Below are 13366 nucleotides of genomic sequence, written 5' to 3' on the forward strand. Positions count from 1 at the left end.
GGTAATCCATATGGCCCGGATGGTTGGAGTGCTCATTCCCCACCAATCTGACATTTATTGCAATCTTTCAGCCATTGCTGGACCTTCGTGTGTTATCGGGTTAGGGCAATGCTACGTGACGGCTGTTTGCATCGATTAACATTTTCTTTTTCCTTCCATCAGATCGCCAAAGTCTTGAGTGCAAAGAGCCCGTCAGTGCTGCTCACGCTGGTAAGATAACCTCCTCGCAATAGACTGACACCATTGACTTCTTACCTCCATAATCTGCTTCTATCACGGGGTGGAAAGGTCCCGTCTTCTTATCATAAATTTGCAAACTCAGGAAAGAAGAAACGTGTAAACCGCGGCCTTAACGTTCGCTCCCGAAGCTTTTATGGGTGTGAAAAGGCCATATCCCCTGTACATAGTCTCCCTGTTATCATAGGACAATACTCATTAGCGTATTTTCTGCTTAGGAAGACAATTTGAATATATATTGCTACTGAATGACATCTCTCAAGAGGTCGGGATAACTTCCACCAGTACTTTCCTTCTGACATTGAAAAGTGGCATCATTAATACTTTATTGCAGGTTGAGCCGAATACACTGCATTTTGTAAAAAAAAAACAAAAAACGCTTTACCCATCCTCCCCGGGTCCAACGCTGAGTCTCTATTGCTTTTCTCCGGTGCCTGTTAGTGCTGCAAACCGTAACATCGAGTCTCTATTGCTTTTCTCCGGTGCCTGTTATGGTATGCAGCACTAACATTACGTCCACAGAGCTGAAGGCGATCAATGAGCTTAGCTGTTCTAAGCAGTCAACCCTTGCGGGACCGCTGAGATCAGTCACTGGCTGCAGCGCTGCCGATCTGATGTCGGCGCTGCAGACAATAATAGACTTTGGTAGCAGCATGTCACGCATGGACAAGTGAATGTCCGGCGCACTGCTCAACACAGAGGTTACAACAGGGATTGGAAGGGGATAGGAAAGCCCTTACAGTTGGGACAGAGGAGACTGGTCATCACCTGACCGTAATCTGCATCTGCACCCTAAGAGGGTCCCTCCCCCCCCCCCCCCGCTGCCATCACGTGTCTAGTCCCTGGCTAGTGTGAAGGCCGGTGAGTGCACTAGGCTACACCACTGCAGTGATAGGACATGGGGGAAGGAAGACAAAATGATATACTTCAACTTCTTAGCTGCAGCCAGACACCAGGGCTGCAGGCAACAAGACTCCAGCAGCTACAAGAAGCTTACTCCCTCCAAGGTGGTCAGTTCAGAGTGAATCTCTATAACTGGTATCAGGTTATGGAACATGTGACTAGTTAAGGTGGAAGGAATGGGACTGGTCACCACCTGACACTAACCTGCATCTGCACCCTAAGCGGGTCCCCCCCTTTTCCACCTGCTGCCATCATGTGCCTAGTCCCTGGCTAGTTTGGAGGCTGTTGAGTGCACTATGTTTCACCACTGCAATAATAGGACATAGGGGATGGAAGACAAACAGGGTAACCAAGACAAAAGGATATACTTCAACTTCCAAGCAGCAGCCAGACACCATGGCTGCAGGCAACAAGACTCCAACATCTACAAGAAGCTTACTCCCTCCAAGATGGTCGGTTCAGTGTGGATCTCTGTAACTGGCATCAGGTTATGGAACATGTGACACTAACCTGCATCTGCACCCTAAGCGATCCTCCCCCCCCCCCCCCCTTCCCCTTTCCCCCTGCCGCCATCATGTGCCTAGTCCCTGGCTAGTTTGCAGGCTGTTTAGTCCACTATGCTTCACCACTGCAGTAATAGGACATAGGATAACCAAGACAAAAGGATATACTTCAACTTCCAAGCAGCAGCCAGACATCATGGCTGCAGGCAACAAGACTCCAACATCTACAAGAAGCTTACTTTCTCCAAGATGATCAGTTCAGAGTGACATTCTATAACTGGCATCAGGTGATGGAACATTTGACAATTTAAGGTGGAGGGAATAGACTGGTCACCACCTGACACTAACCTGCATCTGCACCCTAAGCGGGTTCTTCCCCTTCTGCCATCATGTGCCTAGTCCCTGGCTAGTGTAAAGGCCGGTGAGTGCACTCGGCTCCACCACTGCAATAATAGGACATAGGGGAAGGAAGACAAACAGGGTAACCAAGACAAAAAGATATACCTCGAAGCAGCATCCAGACACCATGGCTGCAAGCAACAAGACTCCAACAGCTACAAAAACCTTACATCCTCCAAGATGGTCAGTTCAGAGTGACACTCTATAACCGGCATCATGTTATGGAACATGTGACTATTTAAAGTGGAGGGAAAGTTCACAAACCGGCTGCCCCTGAGCTTAGAGTAAAGAGGAACAATTAGCATGGAAAGGTTCCTTTACCCTTCCTGTACCAAATTAAAACTCAGAGTCTCACAACGCAATGTGAGACTCCGATCCCAAATTGTTCGCAAGTCTCTCAAGGACAAAAGACCCTCGTGACTCAACGCGGAGAAACAATTTGGACCCGGAGCAAGCATGAAAAGGGACATTGGACCCATGGAGGATGAGAAACTGGAATACAGGGGTTTTCCAAAAATGGACCCCCTCCCCTCTTTAGTTACAGTAGGACGTAGGCACCATACCTGACAAGTGACAAATGAGCACTGTGCCAAAACCACCTTATTCGCCTCCAGATACGTAAACGATAGGCACCAGCTAAATAAGTGTTCAGGTTCACCTTAAAAAGTTCTTAAAAATAATCTCACAATGACAGACCCCTCCATGTGTCCTTGTAGGATCTGCAAATGTCAAAGAGGGGTCCTCCGGGGGGGGGCTGTGGTGGTACAAAGAGATTTTTTCATTTCCAGTTAAACTGCTTGCAGGGTGATCCTGACTTTTAGTGCGTGCAGTCGGTTTTATTACAATCGTGTTGATGAAATGACTGGCAGCGGCACTCGGTATCTGTTGCCAGTTATGGTTTTTTCGCCGTTTCGGTTTTTAATGAAAGTGCCTCTGATCATATTGGGGGGGAAGGGAAGGAGGGGGATGGTTCTTCCGCTGCTTTCTCTTAGAGAGTCAGGAAAGGTATTACTTTTTGCAGTTTTTACGGCTTGTTGCTTTTTATTAATTTTAGTTGATGAAGAAAAAATCTTTCTAGGAATTGTGGGAAAGGGTTAAAGTTCTTATTTTCTGTATTAATGCATTGTAATATGTTATAAAACATAAATGAGCCCTAGCCATTTGCAGAAATTCTGTACAGACCCCAGGAATTAATTTTTCCAGCCAATCAAATTTCATCCTTGTTGAAGCCCCGCCCCTTAGACCAGGGGGAGATTTTTGTTTCCTCCTGCAGGTAGAGGGGGGAGGCTCCTGCTGCAGGCAGTTTTTTTTTTTTTTTAAAAGCGACACAGAGGATGGTACGGAAGAGGGGAACAGAGAAGAGATCTTCATATATTTACATGAAACAAAAGGACCTGTTCTCTAATTTTTTTTTATTGTGCATTTTCTGTGTTTAATCTTCTTTAGTGGGAATCTGTCACTGGTTTTTGCTGTATTTAGTGGGTGCAGCAATTGGGATACAATCACAGTTTTCTCTGCTGGAGAGCTCTAAATGCTCAACCTTTTTTAAAATGCGTCCCACATCAATGATTGCCAGCTTTCTGTGTACACTGTATATTGACAAAAGGCTGCTAATCAGTGGTAAGGAAAGGGTTTAGACTAGGAGACATGAGACTCCTTGTCCTGTAGTCTAGTCCTGCAGCATTGTAATGTCCTTACTTTAAAGCGAGGCTTGGACGCTGTCAGGGAGTTATACCAATCAAGTGGTAATAATCATCATAACCCTGCCCTCATCACTGATTGACAGCTTTCTGTGTACACTGTATATTGACAAAAAGCTGCTAATCAGTAGTAAAGGCAGGGATGGACTTGGAGCCATGAGAGTCCTTGTGCTATAGTGTAGTCCTGTGATGTTGTAATGTCCCTGCTGAGGAGGTGCTAATGATATACCAAGCAGGTGATAATGATCATTATAACTCTGCTCACATCACTGATTGGTAGCTTTCTGTGTACACTGTATATTGACAAAAAGCTGCTAATCATTGGTAAGGGCAGGGTTGGACTTTAGGCCATAAGACTCCTTGTTCTGTAGTGTAGTCATGTGGCATTATATGTCCCTCCCAAGAAGGTGCTAATGATCTACTAAGCAGGTATCAATGATCATCATAACCCTGCCCACATCGCTGTTTGGGCAGCTTTCTATGTACACTGTATAGTGACAAAAAGATGCTAATCAGTGGTAAGGGCATGTTTGGACATGGAATGGAGCCATTAGACTCCTTGTCCTGTAGTATAGTCCTTTGGCATTGTAATGTCCCTGATGATGAAGTGCTAATGATAAAGCGAGCAGGTAATAATAATCATCAGAACCCTACCCACATCACTGATTGGGCAGCTTTCTGTGTACACTGTATATTAACAAAAAGACGCTAATCAGTGGTAAGGGTATGGGTGGACATTGAGCCATAAGACTTCTTGTCCTGTACTATAGTCCTTTGGCATTGTAATGTCCCTGCTGATGAAGTGCTAATGATAAAGCGAACAGGTATGGTAATAATAATCATCATAACCCTACCCACATCACTGATTGGGCAGCTTTCTGTGTACACTGTATATTGACAAAAAGATGCTAATCAGTGGCAAGGACAGGGTTGACGTTGGAGCCATGAAACTCATTGTCCTGTAGTGATACTCTCCTGCTGATAAAACACAGATTGCAGTGAAACAGCAAAACACAGCTTGCTGGAATCGGGGTCTCAAATTACATAGCAAAAACCTGCTGACCAATTCCCTTTAAGGGTTATTCCCATCTAATTGATTGCTAGGATATGCGATCGCAGATTGATGCTGACAATGATGGTGCCACAGGGCTGGTTTTGCACGTCTTTGCTATATAATTTCTTTCCTGCAGAGCATCGCTCCAAACTAGACCCGACACCATTCAGTTGGAGAGTTTGCAATAAAGAGAGATGAATTTTACTATCCAGATTTTTTTTTTTCCATTTTCCTGGTTGAGCCTGATGTTTTTCCGTCTAGAGGAGGACAGCAGGGTGCGTGTTGCATTACTCTGCGCTTATACGATATTACAGCCGGGACAGGTTTCTGACGCTTGTCAGAGATGAGAGGCTCTCGATAATAAAGCCGAGTGTCACCCCCAGGCGATGGAGGACATATCCCTCATACACACACAAGTCATAGATGTGCGCGGCTGCTGATTACCACTCGCTCACATCGCGGCCGCGGCGGCAGTCCCGGCTCATGTTTTATTCCAGCACGGACATGTATTTTATGTATATATACAGGATGGGGTCAGGTCGGTCTTTTCTTACAAAATTCTGTTTGTGGAGCAATCACCAGGACAGCACATTGCTCCTCTTCTCAGAGCGGTTCACTACATTCCTTCTTCTGGTTTAAAGATCAAAAAAATGCAGAAAGTGGATCGAAATGCAATCAAAAACCAAAGTCGGGGGGAAATTCAGAGATACATCTGATGACGCTTGACTCAGGGTAAAGGTGTAGCAGATATCAAAGTGAGTCTTGGACGCTGGCAGGGATAAACCGAGCCGGTGGTAATGATCATCATTTTCATATGTTAACTAAAACAGAAACAGACGTGTAGGAGGCTTACGACTGGGTGAGTAACAGCCAAACTACTACAGAGGTGAGGTTGTGGAAGACAGAATGTAGAGCCATGTAGGAGGCTTACAATTGGGTTAGGAACAGTCAAACTACTACAGAGGTGAGGTTGTGGAAGACAGAATGAAGAGATGTGTAGGGAGGCTTACTACTGGGTGAGGAACAAGCCAAACTACTACAGAGGTGAGGTTGTGGAAGACAGAATGAAGAGACATGTAGGAGGCTTACAACTGGGTGAGGAACAGTCAAACTACTACAGAGGTCAGGTTATGGAAGACAGAATGAAATCACAAGCCATATAGAATTGCAAGACTGAGCAAGGAACAAGACACAAGGTAGTTATACTGCATCAGCAAGGTCTCTCCCAAGCAGAGATTTCACACGGACTTCTAAATGGGCTGTTCAAAAAGTGTCCAATGTTGAAGACTGTGGACAGAGTGATCGGCCAAGGAGACTTAGTGCAGGAGATGTAAGACAGATCATTCTTACCTTTTGAAATTGGAAGATGTCCAGCAGTGCTATCAGTTCAGAACAGCATCAATGTACAGCCATCTACTGTTTGGAGAGGACTGGGAAAAAGTGGTCTTCAAGAAAGGACTAGGGCCAAAAAGTGGTCAAACTTGAGAACTGTAGACACAGTTTGTGCAGCAGATGAAAGACTGATATCAAAGTGAGTCTTGGGCGCTGGCACGGATATACCGAGCAGGTGGTAATGATTCCAATGTCATTGACTAAAACGGAAACAGCCGTGTAGGAGGCTTACAACTGGGTGAGGAACAGCCAAACTACTAGAGATCAGGTTGTGGAAGACCTAATGAAGTCACAGGCCATATAGCATGGCAAGACTGAGCACAGCAACAAGACAGAAGGTAGTTATTGATAGTAGTAATGATTATCATTTTCATATGTCATTGCCTAAAACAGAAACAGGCATGTAGGAGGCTTGCAACTGGGTGAGCTACAGCCAAACTACTACAGAGGTGAGGTTGTGGAAGACAGAATGAAGAGACGTGTAGGAGGCTTACAACTGGTTGAGGAACAGCCAAACTACTACAGAGGTGAGGTTGTGGAAGACACAATGAAGAGACGTGTAGGAGGCTTACAACTGGTTGAGGAACAGCCAAACTACTACAGAGGTGAGGTTGTGGAAGACACAATGAAGAGACGTGTAGGAGGCTTACTACTGGGTGAGGAACAGCTAAATTACTACAGAGGTGAGGTTGTGGAAGATAGAATGAAGAGACATGTAGGAGGCTTACTACTGGGTGAGGAACAGCTAAATTACTACAGAGGTGAGGTTGTGGAAGATAGAATGAAGAGACATGTAGGAGGCTTACTACTTGGTGAGGAACAGCTAAATTACTACAGAGGTGAGGTTGTGGAAAACAGAATGAATTCACAGGCCAGAATTGTAAGACCTGAGCACAGAAACAAGACACAAGATAGTTATACTGCACTAGCAAGGTCTCTCCCAGGCGAAGATTTCACAGGGGCTTCCAAATGTTCTGTTCAAGAATTGGCCAACGTTGAGGACTGTAGACACAGTGACTGGCCAAGGAAACTTAGTGCAGCAGATGAAAGGCATATTATTCTTCCCTTTTGAAATTGGAAAATGTCCAGCAGTGCAATCAGTTCAGAAAAGCATCTTTGTACAGCCATTTACTGTTTGGAGAGGTCTGGGCAGAAGTGGTCTTCAAGAAAGGACTAAGGACCAAAAAAAAAAAAGCATACCTTCAATCTGAAAACAAGGCCAAGCGACTAAACTATGGACAAAAACATAGGAACAGAAAATCCCTGCAGGTAGTCTGGCATGAACAGGCAAAATGGGAGATATATTTGGCAATAGCAGAATCCGTTGGCTTCCAAGGGGCTGGAGAGCAACGCAATATTGAGGGTCCTGCAAGTTTGGGGCAAATGAAGTTGGAAATGTGGTCAGGATTAATGGTGACCTCAATGCTGAGAAATACTGACAATACTTAAACATCATGCATTACCATCAGGGAGACATCTGATTGGCTCTACATTTATTGTGTTCTAGTTAGTGTCACGCTAGATATGGGGCAAGTACCAATCGAAAGGGAAGGGGAACCCTTGTGTCTAGGGAAGGGGGAGATCGTGACCCCTGACACAACCTACTGCTGGTCCCTGAGGTCCATTCCGCACCTATGCACCAAGACAGATACCTGACCCTAAGTTTCTTTAGTGCTGGACCTTAAATAGGGAACGGATGGGATGAGCTCTTCATCAACCCCACTAAACACTAGAGAAGACACAAGGAGGACACACAGAGGAAAGCACATGAACTACTGATCCACAGATGACTCGGGTAGAAATTCAGCAAAGTACGAGCCACCTACTTGCAACCAGAGCTTGAATGATCTGAAAATATCACCAGCACCAGTCCAGGGAAGATAGAAGTATTTAACAACCAAGAGAATACTGATGATCAGCAGCTGGGTAGAATACGAACTTCGCTGGGTCCTAAAGGGGAAGAGATGAAAACGCAGCAGGAAAGCTACCTAATACAATGAATACGAACAGCAGGAACAATGGAAAGTCAGGGAGCATTTTGCCTAGCCAAACACTGTGACCTTCTATTGCCAGAAACCACATGACTGTCTGTCACCCGTGACAATGAGCTTCTGACAGCAAGCAGAGATCTAGTAATTGAAGCACAAAGTACGTTAGAAAGTTTCTGGACACCGTTATCCATTGAATACAAAACCGGGAAACCTCTATTCACGAAAAAGGACAGGGTTTAGAGGAGATCTCCTTGAGGAAATTGGAGCCGTCCATGGTGCTGAAAAGCAGCAAACGGCATAGAAAGCCCCTGATAAAGTGCAGTAATGCTGCGCAGTGTGGCGCCATCACTTTATTAATTTTTGCTATTAATCTCTGTATTGTTGTCAGCACGAGGCTCCGGATCCGTCGGCACCAGCAACCACACTAAGCAATATTTGTTCCCCGTCCTCTGACATTTTCCATTCCCTGATACGACACCTTGAACAAGTTTTGTAATCCTGAAGTGGCATTTATACAAAAACTGTGACATTTACACTGAACATTGGAAACTGTTATACTCTTACATTAGCCGAACAAAAAAAAGGAAAAAGAAATATTGTCCTGCCACAGTCGGAAGCAGCTGTAGAAGAGGCTCTTTAAAGGGAGACTGTGACTCGCTTTATGTTGTCCTGTCTGAGTAGTGACAAAGACCCTGTGTTCAGCATTTTGTCACTTACTTGTCAATATGGTGGAGTTAGCTGCAGCGTGGGAATGAAGGAGTCTTCAGTAATCATGAGATTTACGCTCACCACCCTCATGCCACTGATTAACAACTATCTGCTACTGTGCATAGGAAGAAAGCGATCATTTCTCAGCAGTGGACCAAGAACCCCAGGTCATGTATACTGAGGGCTTCTGAGCCGGTGCTTGTCACCGAGAGGACTCCTAAGTGGATTCTCATGGAGAGGACTCCTCAGCTGGGGCTCATGGAGAGGACTCCTCAGCTGATGCTCATGGAGAAGGCTCCTCGGCTGATGCTCATGGAGAAGGCTCCTCAGCTGATGCTCATGGAGAAGGCTCCTCGGCTGATGCTCATGGGGAGGACTCCTCAGCTGATGCTCATGGGGAGATCTCCTCAGCTGATGCTCATGGAGAGGTCTCCTCAGCTGATGCTCGTGGGGAGGACTCCTCAGCTGATGCTCATGGGGAGGTCTCCTCAGCTGATGCTCATGGGGAGGTCTCCTCGGCTGATGCTCATGGAGAGGTCTCCTCAGCTGATGCTCATGGGGAGGTCTCCTCAGCTGATGCTCGTGGGGAGGACTCCTCAGCTGATGCTCATGGGGAGATCTCCTCAGCTGATGCTCATGGGGAGGTCTCCTCGGCTGATGCTCATGGGGAGGACTCCTCAGCTGATGCTCATGGGGAGATCTCCTCAGCTGATGCTCATGGAGAGGTCTCCTCAGCTGATGCTCATGGGGAGGTCTCCTCAGCTGATGCTCGTGGGGAGGACTCCTCAGCTGATGCTCATGGGGAGATCTCCTCAGCTGATGCTCATGGAGAGGTCTCCTCAGCTGATGCTCATGGGGAGGTCTCCTCAGCTGATGCTCATGGGGAGGTCTCCTCAGCTGATGCTCATGGGGAGGTCTCCTCAGCTGATGCTCATGGGGAGGTCTCCTCAGCTGATGCTCATGGGGAGGTCTCCTCAGCTGATGCTCATGGGGAGGTCTCCTCAGCTGATGCTCATGGGGAGGTCTCCTCAGCTGATGCTCATGGGGAAGTCTCCTCAGCTGATGCTCATGGGGAGGTCTCCTCAGCTGATGCTCATGGGGAGGTCTCCTCAGCTGATGCTCATGGGGAGGTCTCCTCAGCTGATGCTCATGGGGAGGTCTCCTCAGCTGATGCTCATGGGGAGGTCTCCTCAGCTGATGCTCATGGGGAGGTCTCCTCAGCTGATGCTCATGGGGAGGTCTCCTCAGCTGATGCTCATGGGGAAGTCTCCTCAGCTGATGCTCATGGGGAGGTCTCCTCAGCTGATGCTCATGGGGAGGTCTCCTCGGCTGATGCTCATGGGGAGGTCTCCTCGGCTGATGCTCATGGGGAGGGCTCCTCAGCTGATGCTCATGGGGAGGTCTCCTCGGCTGATGCTCATGGGGAGGTCTCCTCGGCTGATGCTCATGGGGAGGGCTCCTCGGCTGATGCTCATGGGGAGGGCTCCTCGGCTGATGCTCATGGGGAGGGCTCCTCGGCTGATGCTCATGGGGAGGGCTCCTCAGCTGATGCTCATGGGGAGGGCTCCTCAGCTGATGCTCATGGGGAGGGCTCCTCAGCTGATGCTCATGGGGAGGGCTCCTCGGCTGATGCTCATGGGGAGGTCTCCTCGGCTGATGCTCATGGGGAGGTCTCCTCGGCTGATGCTCATGGGGAGGTCTCCTCGGCTGATGCTCATGGGGAGGTCTCCTCGGCTGATGCTCATGGGGAGGTCTCCTCGGCTGATGCTCATGGGGAGGTCACCTCGGCTGATGCTCATGGGGAGGTCTCCTCGGCTGATGCTCATGGGGAGGTCTCCTCGGCTGATGCTCATGGGGAGGTCTCCTCGGCTGATGCTCATGGGGAGGTCTCCTCGGCTGATGCTCATGGGGAGGTCTCCTCGGCTGATGCTCATGGGGAGGTCTCCTCGGCTGATGCTCATGGGGAGGTCTCCTCGGCTGATGCTCATGGGGAGGTCTCCTCGGCTGATGCTCATGGGGAGGTCTCCACAGCCGGGGCTCATGGGGAGGACCCCTCGGCCGGGGCTCATGGGGAGGACCCCTCGGCCGGGGCTCATGGGGAGGACCCCTCGGCCGGGGCTCATGGGGAGGACCCCTCGGCCGGGGCTCATGGGGAGGACTCCTGTTGCAGGGAGGACACAGGAGCACTCTGCATAGGTGGATGGCAATATGGCTGCAGTATCAGTACAGTATGTTGTCAGTTATTACTGAGCTGTATTACAGCGCTGCACACGAGTATATGATTTTTTTTTAATGATTGTTTTGCGAAGGATTTTACTTTTCTATTTAAATATGTTGCAATAAATAAAATGTCTGCACTATCTGACATCTCATTACATCTTCAGTATGAGGTAGTTGCTGTGTTTGGCCATTGTGTTGCCGCTTCTTCTGTGTTGTTACATATACAATGTAAAGGTTCCCTCAGGACACCCGGCTTCTTTTGTCCATTTCATAACACTATTCATCTAACATTGTTCTTCCTTGAGTCGTTTCCTTTTATTAACATCTTGTTTCTTCTCCTTCGCAGCGCGGGGTTAATACTGACAGCGGAAGTGTATGCAGAGAGGCCTCCTTTGAAGGAATTAGTCAGTAAGTGAAAATCGCCTTACCTTGTCTGTTCTCCGAGAGAAAACAAAACCCCAGAATTCCTCCCAAGCAGCAACATCTCTAATACCGCGACACTCAGGGCAAGTGAGAACTAATCGCCGAGCGTCACACAGAAAATAACAGGGGCCGAGCATCCAGAAAACATATATATATATCCTCCTGGAGGCATACTACATACAACTGATATATGAATAAAGACAGCGTAAATGTAGTCAATCTATAGCTACATCCTGTATAATACTCCAGAGCTGCACTCACTATTCTGCTGGTGCAGTCACTGTGTACATAAATTACTGATCCCGAGTTACCTCCTGTATAATACTCCAGAGCTGCACTCACTATTCTGCTGGTGCAGTCACTGTGTACATACATTACATTACTGATCCTGAGTTACCTCCTGTATTATACTCCAGAGCTGCACTCACTATTCTGCTGGTGCAGTCACGGTGTACATACATTACTGATCCTGAGTTACCTCCTGTATTATCCTCCAGAGCTGCACTCACTATTCTGCTGGTGCAGTCACTGTGTACATACATTACATTACTGATCCTGTGTTGCATCCTGTATTATCCTCCAGAGCTGCACTCACTATTCTGCTGGTGCAGTCACGGTGTACATACATTACATTACTGACCCTGTGTTGCATCCTGTATTATCCTCCAGAGCTGCACTCACTATTCTGCTGGTGCAGTCACTGTGTATATACATTACTGATCCTGAGTTACCTCCTGTATTATCCTCCAGAGCTGCACTCAATATTCTACTGGTGCAGTCACTGTGTATATACATTACTGATCCTGAGTTACCTCCTGTATTATCCTCCAGAGCTGCACTCACTATTTTACTGGTGCAGTCACTGTGTACATACATTACAGTACTGGTCTTGAGTTACCTCCTGTATTATACTCCAGAGCTGCACTCACTATTCTGCTGGTGCAGTCACTGTGTACATACATTACAGTACTGGTCTTGAGTTACCTCCTGTATTATATAACCCCTTTAAAGCACCACTCCAGTGTTTTTTCATGTCACCGCTGTAGTGATTCTTTAAATCTACGCCCCCTGTCGTTTTATACTTACCTTCTGGCGGCTTTGCTCTCTTATCACTGCTGCTCCAGTTGGTTTCTGGCGATTTGTGACCTGCCAGCAGCTCCGCACGCTGGAGATCACAAGTCTATGAGAGCATCGTTCTGGCTCTCATAGATATGTATTGAGACGCTGTCACATATCGTTGGACTTCTGGCCAGATAGAAGGTTTTTATCACAAGATGGCGCTGCGGAACTGGAGCGGCATAGGAAAGAGGTGAAGACACCAGAAGGCGAGTATGTGACAGGGCGCACGGGACTTAGATTTAAAACGCAACTCCTGCGCTGAAAAAAATGCTTGCCTGGTGCTTTAAGAACATTAAGTAGTTAAGGTTTAAAAGTTGTTTTTCTATTTTAGCAATATGGATGATAACTAGGGATAAGCGAGCACTATAATGCTCGGGTGCTCGGTATTTGAATCGAGCAGGTTGGATGCTCTGTACCGGAATCGAGCTGGTCGGACGCTTTGTTCCGGAATCGAGCTGGTCCGACGCTCTGTACCGAAATTGAGCAGGTGGGATGCTCGGTACCGGAATCGAGCAGGTTGGACGCTCTGTACCAGAATCGAGCAGGTTGAACGCTCTGTACCGGAATCGAGCAGGTTGAACGCTCTGTACCGGAATCGAGCAGGTTGGACGCTCTGTACCAGAATCGAGCAGGTTGAACGCTCTGTACCGGAATCGAGCAGGTTGGACGCTCTGTACCGGAATCGAGCAGGTTGGACGCTCTGTACCAGAATCGAGC

The 13366-nt window shown here is 47.5% G+C and overlaps 1 protein-coding gene across 1 annotated transcript in view; it reads left to right on the forward strand.

Annotated features, from left to right (window-relative positions):
• The window catches only part of PEPD (peptidase D), a 200076-nt gene that overhangs the window by 36898 nt on the left and 149812 nt on the right, over nt 1-13366 (forward strand). Inside the window, 2 exon segments of the mRNA XM_075325191.1 lie at nt 163-210; nt 11454-11515. Of these exon segments, the coding sequence (XP_075181306.1) occupies nt 163-210; nt 11454-11515 (110 nt within the window).

The sequence above is a fragment of the Anomaloglossus baeobatrachus genome, chromosome 10 (genome assembly GCF_048569485.1).
Source record: "Anomaloglossus baeobatrachus isolate aAnoBae1 chromosome 10, aAnoBae1.hap1, whole genome shotgun sequence".
Classification (NCBI taxonomy): Eukaryota; Metazoa; Chordata; class Amphibia; order Anura; family Aromobatidae; genus Anomaloglossus; species Anomaloglossus baeobatrachus.